The sequence below is a fragment of the Antechinus flavipes genome, chromosome 2 (assembly GCF_016432865.1).
Source record: "Antechinus flavipes isolate AdamAnt ecotype Samford, QLD, Australia chromosome 2, AdamAnt_v2, whole genome shotgun sequence".
In the NCBI taxonomy this organism is placed as follows: domain Eukaryota; kingdom Metazoa; phylum Chordata; class Mammalia; order Dasyuromorphia; family Dasyuridae; genus Antechinus; species Antechinus flavipes.
The window spans coordinates 340,861,857-340,884,007 of NC_067399.1; the positions used below are offsets into that span (position 1 = coordinate 340,861,857).

Genomic DNA, 22,151 nt, shown 5'->3' on the forward strand with positions numbered 1-22,151 from the left:
TTTTAGCTTCACATTGATAATTGCTGATACAAATGAGACTGCCAAAGTGTTATCTTTCAGTTTGTGTGGGAGTCCTCAGGGACCAGAATCCACTAAGGATTAGGAGCAATAATTGGAAATGAAGAGTATAGGATTAATAATTTCTTTCTATCAGAGAAGGGGAATATGTTTAAACACATATAAAGAGAAGAGCAAAATCAGAAGGAAAATTTGAAAGATAACAACAAAATTTAGACAGGGGTCCAAAGTAGTTCTTACTAAGGCAGCCTTGAGGTAAAATAAGTAGTATTAAGAAAGCAACACAGAGATATAGAAATCCTGGATTCAAATCCCAGCTGTGCCATTTACTGTTTGCATAAGTTCAAACAAATCATGTGACTATACTACACCTTAGTTTATCTGCAAAAATAAGGTGGGGAGTTGAACTAGATAACTATATGGTCCCTCTCTCCCAGCACTAATGTTTTGTGGAGTTCTGGAAACCATTACAATGGTTTTGCTAACTTGAAATGTACTTCCATTTCATAGCATCATAGACTCAGAATTGGAAGGCATTTTAGAAATCATGAATTTCCTTCCTCCCTAATTTCTACAAATGATCATTTAGTCTCTTTCTGAATATCTCTAGAGATGGGAAAGTCACTACCAATAATTGCATAGTTCTGATTATTAAGGATTTCTTTTTGCTTTCCTGTGATTTCCATCCATTGGCCCTATTTCTTCCCTCCTGAAACCATGCAAAATATCACTAATTATTCTTGAGTACATCTGTCAACTATTTGGAAGCAATAATCATGTCCCATGAAAATCTTTTCTTCTCCAGGGTAAACATCTTTCAATTGATCCTTATGACCTGGTTTTCAATTTTTGGAACATCCTGCAACTTCTTTCAGTATCCTGAAATGGAATGTGTCCAACCTCATGTCAAGCCTTAGAATGGCAGGCCACTGATTCATTAAAAATATAAGGAAGTTGATAGGCTCTGGCCAACAATCAAGGGGCACTGACTTCTACAGATGCTTATTGATCTGCAGTTCATCTTTGACTATCTAGCCTCCTAATCTACATTTCCCTATTGTGGCTTATTAGTCAGTTCTGTTCAGTTTACTTTTACCCAGATTTGTTGACATAGTATTCTTCCTTTCTACCTAGATCTCGAGTTCCCATGACTTATGTTTCAAGCTCATTTTCTTATCTCTCCTGGCTCTGTTTCTTTGGGAATCTTACTCCTTTGGTTTTGGCTGGATTCCCTGAGATCTAATTCATATGCAGGAACCCCTAATTTTTGGAGGATTATGAAAATCACTGACACAAGCTAGCTAACCTCTGCTAGCACTGTGGAAGCTGGTAGGCCCAGTGCAAGCTGGTGATCCAAGCTAGTTTCTTTGATTAAAACAGCCAAGGGACATGTTTACTATGTGCCCACCTCTCTTGAGCTTAAGTTCTCTTTAACTACTCAACTTTTCAATTTGAAGATTTTTTTTTTAATGGAAGAGAAAGAAATATCCTCTCTCCTCTCTTAATCTTATAATACTTCGCCTTCCCCCTCCTCCATACACACTAAGGCTTATCTTTTCCTTGTTCTTTTTCCTGTCTTAAATATATTTGTGCATGTATGTGTACAATACACATATTGATCTTTGTAATTTTTAATGTCACAATCATTTCTGAAAAGGTCATTTTTGTCAACTGTTCTATTGTTTCACTCACCTAGTGATCTCCCACATATCTCTCAGACTAAAACACTCTTCTGTAGGCTCCATTGCCTATGTACTCTCTTCCCCTGCTCAAAGCCACAGGTTTTAGAAATCATGAATTTCCTTCCTCCCCACTTTAGAATATAAGCCCTTTGAGAACAAGAACTGCCCCATACATTTGTATTTGCCAGTGCCCAGCACAAAGTGAAAGTTTAATAAATGCTTTTTTTTCTTCATTCATTCATTCACTCTGGAATAGAATCCTATAAATGTAAAAAGAAATACAGTTAAGCAAAACCAATTGCTGTAGTGACCATGTCATGTCAGTGTTGGACAAAGCTTTAAAATCCCTTTTGGTTCTTCCTGACATTTTTCACAAGCCTCATCACATTCTAGACTTTAAGTTTCTTGACCCAATTCATTGTCCTCACAATATTTGTCCTCGGTTTAATATTCTTGTTTCCATTTTTTGCACATATTTTAACATTCGATTTTATCAAATTGCCTCCTGTAAATGCTAACAACTACAACAATAAGGATAATAATATAGGATAATATAAGCATAATAATAATGGTTATGGTGTTTTGTAGTGTTTTAAGAATTCTAAAACACTTTACATATATGATCTCATTTGATCAGTCCTATTTTTCTAATTCTTCTAGAGTCATCTTTGCCTTTCAGAACTGTGCCCCAATTTAGGGGCTAAAGTGCTAGACTTGGAGTCAAGACTTACTTGCTCTATGATCATAGGCAAGCTAATTAACGCCTGTGAGGCCTCAGTTCCCTCATTTGTAAAATAATTATTTTTCTCATTCTTCTTGAGTCACCTTTGCCTTTCAGAACTTATGACCAGTAAATCTGTTTTTTATAGTTGTCTCATCCTTTCTGGGACTATTTCCCCAACTTATACATTAGCAAATTGGATCCTTAATGAGTGATTACCACTAGAACTAGAGTTCTAGTCATAACCTTAAAGTGGAGGGAGTGTTAATGGATGATGTGTTTGCAGATGGTTGTACCCTCTATGCAGTCTCCAAAGCTGAGATGTAACAAAGTATAGATCAATTGTCTGCTGCTTGTGCTAATTTTGACCTAACAGTTAACACCAAGAAAACACAGGTACTCTATCAGCAAGTACCACACCATCCATATTTAGAACCATCAGTTATAGCAAAAGGAGGAGTTTTGAATGCTGTGGATAAGTTCACTTACCTTGGCATTAAACTTTCCGTGGATGTCCACATTGATATTGAGATTGACACATGTCTTACCAGAGCTAGCTCAGTGTTTGGGAGGCTCTGAAGGAAAGTGTGCGAGAGGAGAGGTATTAGACTGACTATGAATTAGTTCAGAAGAAATGCAAAATGTAGAGAAGCCATCCCAAATGTTCATAGAGACTATTTGTATCTGACTTATGTCAGAGTACTCAGAGCCAGTATTGGTCTTATCAGCCACAGTCGGACACTATAATTCAACTCTAACATGGTGATGTCATTTTGGTTTTCTTCAAAAACAAAGGACAGCCATCACCCTTAATGAACCTCTATATCAAAAAATTGGGGATTTAGATAAAACAATGCTTATAGGAAAAAAGATCTCTGAGAATATTCATTAATAAAATAATAATGAGCTAATAGTTTTAAGAATTAGAAAATTAAAAAGTGCAGGAAACAATGAGTAGAAACAATTTTGTCTTTGTGCAGGCTGTCCTTAAACTTCAAACCTAAACTTTTGGCATACCCTATATATAACAGGCACTTAATAAATGCTTGTTGAATGGAACTGAATTGAGCTGTAATTTCTAGACTTAATGAAATGGAAACAATGGGAACCTTAGAAAGTGATCATGTCATTTAAGAGTTAATGACAGCTTAGAAAGAAAATGCTGGCTAATGAGAACCTAGTAATTCTCTTGGTCATGAGCCCCCATCAGCATATCTTAAGCCAGTTAACATTTCCCTAATATCAATTAGCCAATTAATATAATGAAGCTTTTGCCAAGAAATATTAATTGAGAAAGTATAGAAAATATAGTATATAAAATCTCTCCTTGGTCCCTGAGGAAAGTGGATTAAACTTTAAGTCATTATAAAACATTTCCCACTCCAACTGCAAGGTACAGAAATTCCTCTTTTTTTCTCCTTTGTGATTCTGTACCAAGTTCACTTCTAATTATGGTATAACTCATAAATGAGTCTTTTCTCTCATTCAGACAGGCTGAGTCAGGCAGGTTGTTCCTCAGTATTGCTGTAATGTGTTTCCACAACAAACTTAGACCTAGCGCTTCCATCAACTCTTGTTGTTGGCAGGAACTTAAGTAGCTTTGACAAATCTGCTAGTCTTTTTGGATATCTAGAAGCTCCCTGGATGTAGCTGCCTATCTCATTGTTGGTTTGGATACTCCCGTCTCAGGATACAATTACCCCTAAAATCAAGAAACAAAACACACATTAAGTGAAGAAGCTGTGTAATCGGGAACACATGGTGATTGGGTGAGGAGACAAGGTAGGCAAAGCTGCTGTCTCTTCTCTTACTTTTCTTCCTCCCTCAAAAACTCCTCAGGAAAAAAAAAAAAGCAAGAGATTATAGCCCTGAATTTTTTGTATGAACACTTAGTTTTGACTCAACTATGCAGTGTCGATAGAAAACCTATACATGCTCCATCACACATGTCCAGAAAGCCTCTACATGCAGGACATATTGTGCATGCTGGAAAGTCTAGGTTCTCATTGGCCGACGTTCCCTTCTTTATCTGTCATTAACCCTTAAATGACATGGTCATCTTCTAAAGTTCCATTGTTTCCATTTCATTAGGTCTAGAGATTACAGTTCAATTCAGTTCAATTCAACAAGCATTTATTGTGCCCATTGTACATACGATATGCCAAAAACTTAGTAAGACTTTTGGGACAACCTATACAAAGACAAAATTGTTTCTGCTCATTGCTTCCTGCACCTTCTGATTTTCTAGTTCTTAAAACTATCAGCTTATTAATATTTTATAAATGAATATTCTCAGTATCCTATGAGGATTGTTTTATCTAAATCCCAAATTTTTCAATATGCAGGTTCATCATTATTTTCTATCACATAATTTTAAAATTGTTTCCATGATTTTGTACTTTAACTCACTCATAGTTAGGTGTGTATGTTTTGCTTGTGTATGTTTTCTATATCTTTTCCCCCCCATTATATAATGGTCTGTACATGATTAGTATTTCTATTTTTTTATTTACTTTTAAATTTTTTTGTGCCTTAGAAATGGTCTGTTTTTGTAAAAGTACCATATTCAGCAAGTAGTTTAGTCTTCCCTCATTCCCTCCCCTCCAACCTCTTATTTTTAGTAACTTTCTTTTTCTGTGCCTTTTTCTAAGAAATTTTCCTTTGCTTTGTTTTCTCTATTCTTTCTCTTCCCTTCCAGTATATTCTGGATTTAATTTCCTGCTTCACAAGCTATACTCATGCTTTTCTTTTTCTCTCTTTGTTCCCCATGAGGTTGAAATTTCTGATTACCAGTTTGAGATCCCTCATCTGTTCAGTTTCTATGATACTGCCATTGTAGAATTTGTACCACCTCTCTTTATTCTGCTATACTTCCCTCTTAAAAATATCAATTTATGAAGGAAGAAATGTCAGACAGAAGCAATGCTGTGTGATACATTAGATTTTTACCCTAAATCTCATGGTTCAGGCTTTTCACTTGCCCTCACAGTCCATCCTAAAGACCATGCTGCATCACCTCTGACTCTATATTCTAATGTAAAGCATTCTCAATGCTGGTTGACCGTAGGAATTCACACATTTTTTCTTTTTGGTATAATGCTATCCATTGAGACATAAAACTCAGAAAAAACAGGCTCTCTAGGCACAAAGTTCCCAGTAAAAGTTTCTTACTTTCCTTCACGTTATAATATTTGCTTATTGTATTTCAGCTTCTCTTTGAAGTTTTTACTCATTCTTCTTCCTATTTTCCCTAGACTGGACACACAACGTACGTATTCCTTTACCCGCCAATGAATCATTTCTTCTCCCTCTTAGAAGAGCTCTCCTTCTAGTCTCTGCTCTACAACCTCTATTCCCCTCTTTCACAACCCATCTATCCAAAAGACTTTAAGAGTCTGTCCACTATTCAACCATGGAATGGTAAATAGGAATGCATCACTGTCCTACTTCTCCTGATTTCTGCAACTTTCTTTTTTACCATTACCCCCACAAAAGGCAAGAATTCATTTACCTGTGGGAGGGTCAGGGGATTAAGCCCATGAAGACTCAGTTGAACTCTTCTACGTTTGATTCTCATTAGTGTTCAAATTCCCTTGAATTCTTGTCCTTTAGGTCTATTTTTATCCCTTGGGCTTTCTTTTTTTCTTTATTTTATCTCAAAGATTAAACTTTTTTCCTCTAAAACTATATCCTATAAAGATGAACTTAATTGATTTTTGCATTTAGTGTCTTTTTGATAAGCATATTTGTTTTCTTTTCTAGGGTGTTTTTTTGGGGAGGAGGGTGTTTGCAGGTCAGTGTCTACTCAATTCTGTTTTCTTATTGTCTAAATTGGCTGTTTTTTCTTTGTTGTTGTTGAATGTCCATCTTTTAAAAATATTAATAACTTGGCTCAGTTTTGAAGGCTTTTTTTTTAGTGAAAACTTTAAGCTCCATAATTTTTGGTAGTATATTATCAATTCCCAATCAAAGGTCTTCACAATGTTAACAAAATTTGTTTTTTGCCACTGAAATCATTAAACTTAGCCACTATAGTTTAAAATGCAGACTTTTTTCCTTATTATCTATGGATTCTTTCAGTTGGTACTTAGTTCTCTATAATTAGAAATGCTAGAGATTTTTCTCATATTGGATCATTTGATTTGACAAATATAAAATCTATGAATCCTTTTAATGTTTTATTTGTTCTGTTAAATTTTCCTCCATTCCAGCTGTAATGAGAGATTCTGTAATGAGAGATTCTCTATTATGGATTCAATATCACCTATTCTCATTATGTTTTTATAATTTGTGTTTAAAGTTCTATTTTATACACTGAGAGCTTTCAATTTTGACTTGTTTCCTAATTTTTATTTCATGAATTTTATTTCTCTTTTGAACTATTCTTAAGTTTTTGTTCTGCTATATCTGGAGAACTCATAAGAATATGTCTTTTATTTTCTTCCACATTATAATATGTGCTAATTGTACTTTGTTTTTTCTTAGAAGGTTTTACTCATTCTTTCTCCCATTTCTAGAATTCTCTCTGCTGGTTTCTGTGTGCCTTCAGTCAGCTCTTGTGCACCTTACTGTCCAGCAGATTTTAGCCCCCTAGTTCTTCCTATTCCTTCTTGTCTCCTCTTGCTTCATGTAGCTCAGCAGAATTGTTATGCCTTCTGTGAAGTATAAGTAATGGAGTGTTTAGGTAGAGTCACTTTGGCTTACCTTAGAACCAGGCCTTTTTATCTTGTGAACTTAATTCTACATTAGTATTAGTATACAAAATTTGCCTGATAATTTCTTTCTTCTGAGGTTGAATAGTAGAAGAGATTTGCAGAAAGCAACTAACGCACCATCTTGCTGATTAAAATCTTCCTTTACCTTTTGAGAATTGAATTATCAACTAAGAAATTTCAGAATCTATCAGAGCCTTTGCTTTTTTGGTGGACATAAGCCAACAAATGTCTGAATTGTTGAAGTCATTCATCAATCTGTCTTGCCAGTAATCTCATTATTCATATCCTTCATCTGGCTGAAATGACTGTAATATTCCCACAAGGATATCATTCTGTTTCTTTTAAACAAAGTTTGCCCTTCTATTGCAAAATTTTAGTCCTAAGTTTCATTTTAAGTCTCTATGATGCTTTATTATTGTTCAGTTGTTTTTCAGTCTTGTCCAAATCTTTGTGACCCCATTTGGGGTTTTCTTGGCAAAGATACTGAAGGATTTTGCCATTTCCTTGTTCAACTCATTTATAGATGAGGAAATTGAGGCAAACAGGATTAAATAACTTGCCTAAGATCACACAGCTAGTAGGTTTTTGAAGCCAGATTTGAATCCATGAAGATGAATTTTCCTGACTTCCAGACCCAGCACTCTATACATTGAGCCACCTAGCTGCCCCTGATTATCATACTAGTTAGCATTCATATAGTTCTACAAGATCTTATTGACATTCTTGAGTTGAAACTCAAATTTACTTTGCTTTTATAATTGGGCAGCCAGTCTGTTGAAAACAATTCAGACACATCCATATCATTCATATTTCCCTCAATCCTCATGGCTTATGAATCTTTGAAATATCAATATTTAAGAGTACCTGGTTACCCTATTCCTTTTAGTTGTCTCATTTCATGTTATTTTGTTCCTCTTTATTTTGAACTATTGCATTAAAGGCATTCATGGAATTGTGGATCTCTTCAGATCTGGGTCTTGTGACTCAGAACCCTGAGAAATATGAGTTCTGTTCAAGGTTAGAACACTTCAGCCTGGTTCTGGAACTTGCAAGTGAAGGGACCACAGTCTAGGTGGAGAGCCAGTATCACTTGAAATACTTCTGGTTAAGAAAGTCTACAATGTCTGTCTAGAATTATTAAAGTTAAGAGAAACAGTGCTTGCTTGTTTTTTTTTTTCCTTTCTCCTTTTTTTTCATTTTTGATCTGATTTTTTTTGTGCAACATGATAAATGTGAAATTATGTTTAGAAGAATTGCACATTTAACCTATAATTTGTAATTTAATTACTTGTCTAGAGGAGTGAAGTGGAAAGGGAGAAAAATTTGGAACACAAGGTTTTGCAAGGGTGAATGTTGAAAACTATCTTTTTATGTATTTTGAAAAATAAAAAGCAATTATTATTTATTATTTAAACCTAAAATAAAGAATGATTTTTTAAAAAGAAAAACAGGAATTTTTGACCTTGTGAGTAATGTTTCAGATATTTGGAGCCATTTGTCCATTAAACATAGCTTGCACAAGGTCTTCCACTGAAATATAGGATGAAAACATATCTCAGACTGAATGGCAGGCTCATCTATAGAGATGCAGAAGATATTACATCTGGACAACTAGGTAGTGCAGGGGATAGAATGCCAGGCCTGGAATAAGGAAGACCCAAGTTCAAATTTAGACTCAAACACATACTAGCTCTTTGAGTCTGATTAAGTCACCTAATCTCTGGCCATAGTTTCCCATTTATGAAAAACAATAGCATCTTCTAGTTTTAGGGTTGTTGTGAGGATCAAATAAAATAATAATTGTATATCGCTTAGGACAGTGTCTGGTACATAATAAGTGTTAGTTAAATATAATAATAATGATTTGTCCTAAACAAAAAAGATAATATTCCCATTAATTTCCATAGCATGGGCAATGGGCCTTTGATAAGAGCAACTTTCTCCTCTAAATTTCAATAGAGGCCAAGTAATATATTTTGGATTTAAATTAAGTCTTGCCTCTGCCCTACATTAACTGACTGACTCCAGACAAGTTTCTTAATGTCTCATTAAGAAATTCAGGAATTTCTATAAGTGGTAGAGAAGTTGCAGATAGATACTGACAAAGAGAATTTCCTTTTCCAGAGTTCCCTATACCAACAAAGTCATCAATCTAAATTGAATAAAAGAAATCTAGTAGGTTCATTGGTTTTCCAAGCTACTGTTTGAGCTATATTCTACTGGAAACATTTTGCAGTGTAAAGGCCTAATAGACATAGTGTTGTTTGGGGGAAGGTTTTCAATAGAATCAGAGGTCACCATCTTGCCATTCCTTCCCCTTTGGAAATGTTTTTCCTTCATCATAGAATCTGGGAACAATTACTGATTTTAGTAGGGACTCCTGAGTGCAGGAAAATTTGGGTAAAGTGACTTGCTCTTTTGCTCTTTAGCTTTTGACTTTTGGTGTTTAAGATCAAATCATTGGTAAATATTTCCTTTATAACTACAAATATTTATAACTACAAATATAACAACAAATATTTTCTGACTGAGAATTAGAGATTCAAAGGACAGATTAACAAAAACAACCAAAGATCCTTTGTTTCATATTCTCCAAGGACATGCAATCAGAAAGCTGGACCTTTTTTTTTTTTAGTATACAGTGTAGCTTTTGAGATTTTGAGGAAAAGTTAGGCTTAAATTAAAAAAAAAAAAAAACAAATGGGAAAGAATAAAAGGTTCCTAGGGACTGTGGATAGACTCTATCATGGGAAGAAAGTAGATTCTGCCTGGATAACTCTTCCTTTTCCTTTTCCTCCTTCTTTTCTTTTTTTCTCCCTTCTCCTCATTACAATGTAAATGGAAAGTTAAGTTGAACACTATATGTTCATTACTATATGTACTATATATACTATATGTACATTAGCTATTATTAATAATCAATGATTATTTTATTGGTGAAAACAATGGATTATTTCTTTATTATATCTAAAGAATTTATCTTGTGTAATAATGTTAATGGCATTGTTGATCATAATCATTATTACTAATGATAATAAGAGCTAGTGTACATATAGTATTTCAAGGTTTACAAAATGCTTTATAGACATTGTCTTATTTGATTTTCACAACAGGCCTGAGAAGTAAGTGCTGCTATTATTATATTTTTTACAGATGAGGAAATTGAGACTGAAAGAGAATAATTGATATAGCTGGGGTCACACACATAGGATTTGAACTCAAGTCTTTCAACTCTGACCTTTATCCAAAATGCAAATTTGCTACTCACGATCTGGCTTCATGCTAAAGATATGTCCTAGCTTGTGGTTCTGTCTGTCTAACTAATGTGTCATTTAAGCAAATAGCAATGAATATAAAAAGGTTAGCCAATATGTTAAACCCTCACCACATACAACTCCCCTAAAATAGGTTGGTGTGGCAGAATGAAAAACTGACCTTGGATTCAGTGAACTTGGGCTCAAATACATGTGTGCTTTTGTACAAGATATTTTTGTACAATCTCATTTGGTTCTAATTTCCTTTCTATAAAATTTCCCAAGGAAATCATAAAGAAGGGAGAAGGACCCATATGTTCAAAGAATTGGAAAATGAGTAGATGCCCATCATTTGGGAAATCACTGAATAAGCTGGGTATATAAAGATAATGGAATGTTATTGTACTATAAAAAATTGATGAACAAACTGATTTTTTAAAAGGCCTGGAAAGATTTGCACAAACTAATGCTGAGCAAAACAAACAGAACCAGGAATACATTGTACACAATAATAGCAAGAATGGGTGAAAATCAACTATGAAAGACTTGGTTCTTCTCAGTGGTTTCAGTGATCCAAGGCAACCCCAATAAACTTTGAACAGAAAATACCATCTGCATCCAGAAAAAAAAAACAAAAAACTATGGAGATTAAATGGAAAGCAACACATGCTATATTTACTTCTTTTTTCTGTTTTTTTTTCTCTCCCATGTCTTTTCCCTTTTGTTCTAATTTTTCTCTCCCAAAATGATTCATAAATTTCAATGTGTATTAAAAATGAATAATTTTTAAAAAATAAATAAAATTAGGGGAGTGAACTAGATAGTTTCTAAATTCTAGATTTCAACTCTAGATTTATGAACTTAATTTATACCATGGCCTGTATTTATAACCCTTTGCTTGGTATATATATGAGGGAAAGGTTTTTTTTTTTTTTTCCCAAATATGAAAGTGTCTTTAGAAATGTTTGTCATGAAGTCGGGGCAAGAGAGAGGGAAGTGAACCCAAAGACATATTAAATAACATATGTCATAGAAGATAAAGTAGATAGAGAAGAAGGAGCCTAAAAGAGAATTGTTTAAAGTAAAAAAAAAATAGGTTGACAGGCTATGATATGAATGATAATTAGAATGTTCTAATTTCAAGAAGAAGAGAAGAGAGAAAAATCCGGTGGCTTTTTGAGCAAGAGAGAGAAACTATGAACCAGCAATGCTGATGTTTAGGACTAGCAATGCAAAAATGTGTCTTCATGTCAAAAATTTTTTTCAATAATATTTTTCCCCCAATACATTTAAAGATAGTTTTCAATATTTGTCTTTATAAAATTTTGTGCTCCAAATTTTTCTCCTTCCCCCTCTTCTTGTCCCCTTCCCAAGACAATAAGCAATATAGTTAAACATAGTTCTTCTAAACATATTTCCACATTTGTCACTTCATGTCAAAATTTGAAGACAAATTCATTTGGAAAAGAGAGACCTTAAGGCACTTCAAGGCCCAGAAAGCTATTGACTTTTGACAGTAAGGGGAAGTCTCTGAGGGGAAGAAGACCTGAGAAGTGCTTTTTTGGTGTTCTTTTTGTGGGGAGGAGCAAGCAGAGGGAGAAGAAGTGTGCCATCTGAGAGCTTCCTCTATTCAGTTTTGCTAACCATACTTATTTCTACAGATGCTGAAGGAGACTAAATGCTTTCAAGATTCTACGTTTTGGTTCCCTTAACGACTTCTAAGAACTGAAGTAAGCAGAACCAGAAAAACAATATGCACAATATCTATTACACTGTAAATGGAAAAAGCAAAAAATAAAGTGAACACTGTGTAATTATCATGACCAAGCCTGACCTTAGAAAAGAGTTTATAAAATTCTCTTCCATCCTTCCTTTGCAGAAGAGGTGAACTATGAATGAGGAATATTGCATTTGCTATCAGATGTGGTAGTTGAATTTGCTGAACTTCTTTTATTCTTTTGGTCTCTTCTTTGTTATAAGGGAAGCTCATCAGTTAGGAAAGGTAGAGGGAAATATCAGGTATTAAATGAGTTATAAAAATAAAAGCATTATGTGTATATATATAAAATTTTTAAATTACATACATTTCTGAGGAAAAGTCTTAGTCATCCCCACCCTGATTTTGATTCTGCTCAGTCTTTTTCTCTAAGATCTGAGAAAAGCAAGAAGAGTGATGGTTCCTAAGTGATCAAGAGAGCTCATCAAGAAAATTCTGAGTTGCAGATAGAAACACTTTGAATTGATTTTTAGAAGAAAGTAGAAAAGTCAAAATTTAACAGGGACAAATATAAAATCCTACCTTTAGATTCAAGAAATCTCATTCCTTAAATACAATGGCTTTATCCTCTATATTCCTTTCTCCATTTACTATAGATTCTTCACTGACATCTCCCATGCACTCCCCTTATTCATAATAAAAAGACTTAAATGACGAAAAAGCTATAATTAATCACTGTTTTATATGAAAGATTAGGGATCTTAAATCAGGAGTTAGAAACAACCAAAAGAAATAGGGAGATCGTATAGAAATTGCCTACCAGTAAAAAAGACAGAGGGGTACAGGGAATTAAATTTTCATTCTCATTTTACTAATCTCAAAGGATTAGCAATAGCCAGGCACTGCAATCCATTGTAGCCACCCCTAATAGATTGTTTTTCTAAAAAGCAAAGGCCTTGCCTGCTGAGATCAAGCTCATAATGCCCAGACTTAAGTCTCTGAGTTTATACCACAAAACTACTTACATGTGCTATTCTTTCTCCAACCACCATCACTCTTATTCATTTCACTTCAATCCCAAATACTGATTTTAGACTCCACCACTTTGTTACCTGTGTGTTTATGCCACAGGCTCATAAGAGAAACTTTCTCTTGCCTAGCAGGGAGAAAACAACACTGTACAATGACTACAATTCCCATCATTGACTACAGTATTGGATTTCAAACCCTTTCCCTACCTACTGGGAAAATCTGAATACAAAATTACACAACTGTCCTATCTAGAACAAAAGAAATTATAATCCCATTGTACTTTGTTGTGGTCAGAACATGTCAAGAATATTTTATTTAGCTCTGAAACTCTTGTCTTAAGAAAACAGTTCCAAGCTGGAATGTGTCCAGGATTATTAGGGATCTTAAAATTATTCCATATAAGTATTGGAGATATTTAACCTGGAGAAGTTGGGGGGGGGGCGGGAGGGGAATGATAGCTGTCTTCAAGAAGTTGAAGGGTTGAAGATATAGAAGATTTCCTTAGTTTTTTCCCTTAGTTTTAGAGGATGAACTAGGTACAGTAGTAACAGAAATAGCAGAGAGGCAGATTTTGGCTGAATGGAAGTAGAAGCTTCCTAACAATTTGAGCCATTTAAAAGTGGAATGGCATGCATTCACTGGAGAGTTTCAAAGGAAGATCAGATAAGTACTTTCCGAAGATATCATTGAGGGAATTCTTGTTTCACTATGATCTCCAAGGTCCCTTTTATCTCTGAGATTTTTTTCAGTCTTATGCAATATAGGGGATCCCAAGGAAATTGGATAGACCCCAATAAATTGGACTCTTTCTGTAGCTTTCAAACCTTCCTTTCCAGTTTTCTAGAGCATTTGTTATATATCTCTCTTTTCTCTCTCACCTCCATCTTGAAAGTTTGTCAAGAAAGTAAAGTCATTTGGGAGAACATTATTAACATAGCTACCAGTAGTGTGGCTTTCAGTCATTCTGCTCAAGGCCTTTGCTATTAGACCAGAAACCTGTGGGCACTTTGCCCAAACCACCACCTCTTTCTACCTGAATAGATTTCAAGGCTTATGGGTAAGTAAAAAAGTGATTTCTCAAAACAATCTTTCTAGTTCTTAGCCTAATTTGATTAGGAACTTTAGTGAAGCCAATAAGTCTCTCTTCAAAATAAGGAAAATGGTTTAGATAGTCTCCTAAAAATCATTCCTAGTTTAAAATATAGTGCTCTATCTTTCTAATTTATATCTCCAGTACCAGTTTGTATCCTGAAGTCTTTTGATAGCTCTCTGATATTATAGTGCACTCTCTTGAATTTCAACAATAAGCATTTATTAGGCACCTACTATGTGCCAATTACTGTCCTAGGTGCTGGGGATACCAAGACAAAAAGAAATAGTTCCTTCCCTCAAGAGTTCTACATTTCACTAAGCTTAAAAAATTTTATTTTGGCACTTTAGCCTGATGACTGAAGATACTCAAGGTAACAGGAATAGATCCATTTTAGAGAAATAAAAGAGAGAGAATCCTCAATTCTAGAGGTACAAAGAAGAGAAACCTCTCATACCTTGAGTAGAGATAGCTGAAATTTACCAATGTAGCAATAGTGAAAAGCCTCTTGTCTGGGTCTACCTTGGGCACCTATTTCAAATTCTTTGCACCAATCATGTTGCTTCAGAGCTGATATGAACAATAGTAAATGGTATGAGAAGGAGTAGATAATCCCTGAGATCTTTGATGTTAAAATATGATGCTTCTATGGCCATATAAGAGAGGAAGTAACACTCATAGGGCTAGATTATCATAGGGCTTATGAAGGAAATTTAGATTAAATTCCCACATACACCCACACACATATAATTTTCCAGATGAGAAAACGAAGTCTCAAATAAGTTAAATAACTTGCTCAGGATCATAAAAATGATTAAGTAGAAGATCCAGCCTTTGAATATACATCCATTTGCTTCAAATCCAAACTCTTTCCATTAGACCATACAACCAATACAGTTATATTATAAAAGAATTGTTAGGTTAAAGAGGGACCTTTCTTGCCAAGACCAACCACTCTACTTGATCCTTTGATTCCCTCTTTCCTTTCTTTCCTAAAGTTGAAATCATTATATCTCCTTAATCTTCATTATCTTTCTATTTTCTTCCTTGATGCCTACAAATATACCCAGATCTCCTCGTGCTTAAAAAAAAATTTTCCCTTGATCCTATGACCCATGCACACTATGGTTCTATGTCTAAGTCCTAGAAAAAGGCTGTTCACATCCATTGCCTTCATTGCCTCTTCTCTCACTTTATGTCTTAGCTCTTTGCAGTCTAGCTTCAGATCCCATTACTCAATTGAAAGATTTTCCCTAAATTTTTCAGTCTCCTAATAACTGCCAAATCCATGGTCTTTTCTAAGTCCTTATCTTTATTGACCTATATATATATTGATCTATATCTGACTCTGTTACACACCCTCCCTTTTTGCATATTTTCTCCTTCCTGTGTTTGCATGACTACTACTAGTTCTCTTACCTTGTCTGGCTAATCTTACCTAAGTCTTCTTTGTGGATCATCCTCTATGCCTTGCCACTTAAATGTAAGTCTGTCCTGTGCTCTTCTCTCTCTTTGTAAAAGTCACCAGCTCATCAAAGGCAGCTAACTTGCACAGGGAATAGACTCTGGGCCTGGAATCGCATGACTTCAAACCCAGCCTCAGATGGATGTGACCCTGGGTAAGACCCCTGTGTCAATATCCTTAGCTATAAGATGAGAATAATAACAGCATATACCTTCTAAGACTGTTGTAAAATTTAGATAAGCTAAGGAAAGAAAAGGGAATAAGTATTTATTAAGCACCTATTATACACCAGCTGGGACAGCTAGGTGGCTTAATGGATAGAACAACAGGCCCAGAGTCAGGAGAAAGTGAATTCAAAATCCAGCCTCAGACCCTGAGTCCTTAACTCTGATTTATTTTCTTCATCTGAGGAAAGAAATGGCAAGCCACTCAAGTATTTCTGCCCGAAATGCCAAATCAGGTCACAAAGGGTCAGAAAAAAACCAACTAAACAACCACAATATGCCAGACACTGTGCTAAACACTTTAGAAATATTATGTCACTGTTGTAAAGGGCAATACTATCCACCCAAGTTCCAGGCAATCTGGATGTCATTCTGGACTCCTCACTATCTCTCCTCCTTCCCTCCTCTGAGTTTAATCAGTTGTCAAGGGCTGTCACTTTCACTTTTGCAACTTCTCTCAAATATGCCCCATTTTCTCCTCTGCCACTTGTCACCATGTCTCTCCTTTGCTTTGAAAAATATCAATCCTTAAAGACCTTCACAGTGTATCACCAAACTAGCTCCTCTGGCTTAGATCATTACTCCCTTTTATATATTCTGTGATCCATCCATTCTGGCCTACCCTTTATTAGAATCCCTAACCCTCCTTCAAAACCCAAGTGTGACATTTTACATGAGACTACTTTTCCTTATCTTTCCAACTTTTAGTGCCCCTCAAAATGATTTTGTATGTTTTAAAAATTTGTCTGAATTCCTGTTGTTTTATCTATAACAGGTAATTTCCTAGAAGACTTTTGTTTCTGTATCCTCAATGATTCATAAATTATTTTGGGGTACCAGGCTATAGTGAATACAGAGCCATCCTTGAAATAAGGAAAACCTAGGTTCAAGTTCACCTTCTGCCATACTAGCTGTGAGTGACATTGGGCAAGTCATTCAATCTTTCAGTGCCCTAAGCAGTTCTATAAGACTGTAATTTGCAGAAAAGCTCATCATCTGAATTGGTCAAAGAATTTTTTCACATAGAGCTTCATACACTGATGAAATCATAGGCTCAATCCCCTCCTCAGTGCCTCATACGTTACCTGGCACATTACAACTATTTATTAAATACATGTTGATTGATTAACAGTAGAATTTTGTATCTAGGTTGTCAGTTAAAAAAAAAAAGTTATTTCCCTCCCGCCTAAAATTTCTCTATTTCAGTCTTTGTGATCAGAGGCAGTCTGGATCATGGGGAAAGACAGATCAGCCCATCCAGGAAAATGCAAAGTGTGGGAATAAACCCACAACCCCTTTCATCCTAGAGCTGAGGAGTTACACCCCAAGCCTGCTAGCCAGGAGGCCTTAATCAAAGCACTCCATGAAACGGTACCTGAAAAGCTTCCAGGAGAAGGGAAAGGGAATAAAAGGTGAAGCAAACATTTGATTCATCATCTCCACAGGCCATTCTCCTTGCAGGCTCCCAGGGATTAGGAGGCTGAGAGCGGCCCCAGCCACTGGAGGCCTTAAACCCGGCCAGAGTCTTTGTTCCACAGAGTTGGGAAAGATAATAAAACGGCAGGAGAGGCGGTGGGGTCAGTTAGGGATTTCACGGGCTACCATTTGAAACCCTTTAAGGAGCCCTTCTATGCAATTGTAGCTGTAAAATAGAAAGCGGAACTGTTCTCCATTAAAAAAAAAAAAAAAATACATGAATCCTCCCAGCATCTTCAGGAGGTTGTTCTCAAGAGGTTATTAACATAGTAATGCCATCCTGTTTGCATGTCCTTTGTTGCCCTAAGCCACTACTTGGTGTTGCCTTAGCTATTCTGTCTCTCATGGTGGGACTTTGGAAACTTTGGAGAAAAGGAGGGGAAACACATTGCCCCAAAGCTCCAGCAGTTTAGCTTCTAAGAGGGGGGTCCAACCTCTCAGGGCACCAGCAGGAGACCTCAGTCCTTTTGTAAAACAACTGGAAAAAGGAGCCACTTAATTTCTTTTCTCTCTGGAGCCTGAGGTGAAACACTAGTACCCATCATGTTGAGAAAACACCAAAGTCTAGCTAACCAAGGATTCAGCCAAAGGAAATTCAAATGAAGGATGCTGAGCCTGTAGCTAGTAGGAAAGAACAGGTGTTATATTGAAGAATGGTTCAAATATTCCCCAGGCCCACCCAAGCAACCTGAAGGGAAGGACCTCCATATGTGTTCTCTCCTGACCCTCTTCTGATCTAGTGCACTCACAGTCATTAGCAAGTCCTGCACTGTGCATGGTCGCTGCCAGCACCGCCAACACTCCACCCAGGATCAGAGAATCCAGCTGGGATCTTTTGACCTGTTGTGTTACAGCCAAGAATGAAGATTCCATAATTGGAACCAGCCTGCCTCTTCTGCTGATGTTGCAGGAGACCAGGGGAGAATTCAGAGCTTGGCTCTTCTAGTTCATGTGGTACTCATGGGAATAAATGTTTGTTTGATTGAGGAAAGCAAAGAAATATAAAATAAAGGAAGCTGTAACAGAGTTAAGGAAAATGGGTTGTTTTATAGAAAGGCTCTTTTTTTCTCTCTGCTGGGTTAGGGCTAATAATAGGAGTAATTAAGAGTTTTACTTGACAAAAAACAGGTTAATTGGTAAGGGCAGAATAAAATAATTTCTACTTCTAAGGAAAAGAATTAGTTGGTATGTGGTGAGGGTTATTGATTTTGACCTTAATTCTCTGGATCCAGTGAAATAGATTCAACATCCTTGAAGACAATAACTGTTTTATTTTTGTGTCCCCAGAACCTAATAACATGCCATGCATACACATAGTTTGCTGAAGTCATTGAACTGATTCATACTTTGGCCCCTACTAGTTTGGGTGTGGCAGTACAAGGCTAAGGGGTTGGGGCAAGGTGAGGACATTTCAAGATTGCATGGGGAGTCTATGTTGGAGAAGATGGTGCAGAGTACATAAATACTGATATTTCTCTAACTACCTGATCCAAGAATTCAAAAAAGTTCTGAAACCAAAGGGACAAAGATTTTTTATAGAGTTGGGAATCTCTGCAGTTCATTTTTTCCTTTGTTTTTTTGAAACAACTTTCTGTTTGATTTTGGGTGCAAGAGTGAAGGGTCCACCTTATCCCACGAAAACACAGAAGACTTGCACTACTTGATTCAATTAATCAGTCATTCCACCCAGCTATGTAACTGCCACCTGATTCTTTTATTTGGTGAAAGGACTGAATTAGATTGATTTATAAAATCAATAAAATGTATAATCTAGGTGTGAACAAGTTTTGTTAGATCTTTGATTCAGTCAAAGGCATACTTACATTTAGGTAAGAAAAATAGAGTTGATCTGTTTGGGAAATAATGAAGTACTTCCAGACATCAGATAATATCAGATGATGATTGAAAGTTGAAAAAATTATACACAGCTCTAAGCTTCAGTGTATAAGAGAAGGAGATTCTAGCAAAGTATTCAAACAAACAACTACATTGGGAGTTAAATCTAAGTTGGGAGGCAAATTTCAGGTGTATAGGGAAGCTAGAGCCTTTGTTCCCATACCAAAGGTCAACAAGAGAGGGAGGAAATGTTATCTCCTGTGCATACCACACACTGGAAAGATTTGGCCAGTAACAAACAATGCATTTTGCTGGGAGCTGAGAAAGGACAGATTAATCTTTAATTTCAGAACTAGACCCAAGCATGCTAAGTACATATCTGAAGACAACTTCATGAGAATTCTGCAAAGGGTGAAATCGATTTCTATAGGACCCAGTTAGTTAATTACCCCTTTTCATGTCCTTGAGCCCATTCTTCCCTGGGCTGTATTCCCTGTATGTGTTTCTGAGACAGAAATGTCAATACTAACTGATATTAATTGGTTAATCAGTCCTCTGGAAATAATGATTGGTTAAATGATATAGAAGATACTGATGGGGAATCATGGGCAATAGTATTAGAAATGTCCCACACCCATCAACCTGAAGAATTATCCCTCAAGGCAGTAATTGTCAATTCTCCCTTTGGAACTCAGACCACCAGTGTGAATTTGATTTAGGGAAATAACTATGACAGGAAGCTACGTGTAACATTGTAGCATATCTCAGAGGCATTATAGAGTAATAGAGAACTGGATTTGGAGTCAAGAGAGATATAGGTCCAAATTCTGTCTTTACCTAACATATGTGTAATCATGGGTAAGTCACTTAACCTCCCTAAGGATTCATTTAGTCCATTCCTATTTATTAAATTCCTGTGAAGTTCATAGTTTAATGAGAGAAACAACATGCAAGCAACTATGTGCAAACAAGATTAAGAATGACTAAAAAAGTCTTCCTATTGAAGACAGTATTTTTTTTTTTTTTGCTGAGATCTGAAGGAAGTTAGGAGGTTGATATAAGGAGAGAAATATAAGGAGGGAAAGCATTCTAGGCAAAAGGATAGCCAGTGAAAATAGTGAGAAGCTGAAGTATCATTTACAAGGAATAGGAAGGAAGGCAACATCATTGAATTATAGACTCAGTTTCCTTATCTGTAAAATGTAAATAATAATATTCTGTTGTATATTTCCCACAGGATTGTTGTAAAGATCAGATGTGATATTGTATGTAAAACACTTTGTAAACCTTAAAATAAATAGAAATATCCACTATCCTCAAAAGCTTCCCACAGCAAATATTCTTTTTGACAAATTTAAGTTTGACTGATTCTTCATACCTTTCTCTTGGTATCTTGGCCTACATGAGAAAGCTAGATTGGTTGTTTTTTAATCTTTTTCCCCAAAGCCACTACCATCTGAATTTATCTGAATTTAATTTGAGTCAGTGGAAGATCTAAGCTTTTTCCAACTAATGGATTTAATGAACTATGGGATATGGATCAAAGGATTCATCATCTAGTTCCAAGACTAATGTCTGCATTGTAAGTTCCACCCACACAAGTAACACAGACTGCAATTCTAGTGAGTAGCCTGGGCAGAGAGCCCTGGAATTCAGTGGAATAAGGAGAGTTGACTCCCTACTCAAAGTTCATAGAAGAAGTGTATAAGTAAGAGGATAGCACTAACCTATCCCTATTTCCATGGAGCTACCCTCATATCAGGAAATCAATCAATAAGCAAGCATTGAGTACACATTATGCATGCATATGCTGAGAGTAAGGATAAAAAGAAAGAAAGGAAGGAAGGGAGAAAGGGATGGAAGAAGAAAAAGAGGGGGGATGGAGAGAGAGAGAGAAAGGAAGGAAGCAAGCAAGCAATTACTATTATTAAGGAGTGCAGGCAAAGAAATTCCTAGCCAAGAATATTTGAGATCATACTAGGAATGGAAGAATTGGTTGTAGACATGGAGGTAAAGGTAAATAAATGAGACAAAGGGATTGAGATTCTCTATCTAGACTGCTAATTAACTTCACATGTTTGCCCTTGCATTTTGCATGAGAACATGTCCTCTGTTCATACTTACACATATAATTCTATCAAAAAAAATCCGCAAGAGTCTTAGGAACTAGGGAGAGCATATTAAGATTCATATTTTGGATTTAAATCCCAAAGCTTAGTATAAAGTAAGAAATAATTTAGGCAAGATTGATTTAAAAGATGCTTTAAAGTATTTGATGAGAAAAAGGGCATCTTACATCTTTAACATTCCACTTACTGAGATTCAGTAATAGCATTTCTGGACCTTTCATATTAATTAAAAAACAAAAACAAACTGGAAAGTATTAAATTGTGTGAATCTTACAGTGGTGTCAAATAAGAGTCAATTTCGCTTTAACAGTCTTGGTGAATATTGTGACTTTTCAAGGGGAACACCTGCAGTCTGTCTTATCTAACATTTGAATTTCTCTCACTTGGAGAATGCCCTCGCCCTGTTGAGAATCCAATCTTCTGCTACTTGTTTCTCTCTTAAAAAACCTTCTCTTGAATCCCTAGACCAGACATAGTAAATTGGTGAAACCTAGGAAAATTCAAGGAATAGCCATTCAGTCAAGTTTTCAGAAATACAATAGATGAAAGGAACTCCTGTAATTCCAAGTATAGTCTGTAATAAACTATTGATTTTTGCTTTCCGAAAAATTATATATCTCAAAAAGTTTATTATATTCTTTAGGCTCCAAAGAATCCATATGCCTAATATGAACATTCTGATGTTTCCCTTCTATTAAATTCCTTGTTAAGTCCATCTATTTTGAATAGAAGCTATAGCTCTTGGAAGACTAAGGATGCTATCCAGCTGTCTTTCCTGCTGTCTTTCCTCTG

The 22,151-nt window shown here is 35.8% G+C and overlaps 1 protein-coding gene across 1 annotated transcript in view; it reads left to right on the forward strand.

Annotated features, from left to right (window-relative positions):
* RAD51B (RAD51 paralog B) overlaps positions 1-12,213 on the forward strand; it is an 887,153-nt gene extending 874,940 nt beyond the window's left edge. The window contains exons 11-12 of the mRNA XM_051977885.1: positions 6,184-6,214; positions 12,052-12,213. Coding sequence (XP_051833845.1) covers positions 6,184-6,214; positions 12,052-12,058 — 38 coding nt within the window. The 3' untranslated portion in view covers positions 12,059-12,213. The remainder of the gene's footprint in view (positions 1-6,183; positions 6,215-12,051) is intronic.
* The last annotated feature ends 9,938 nt before the right edge of the window (positions 12,214-22,151 follow it).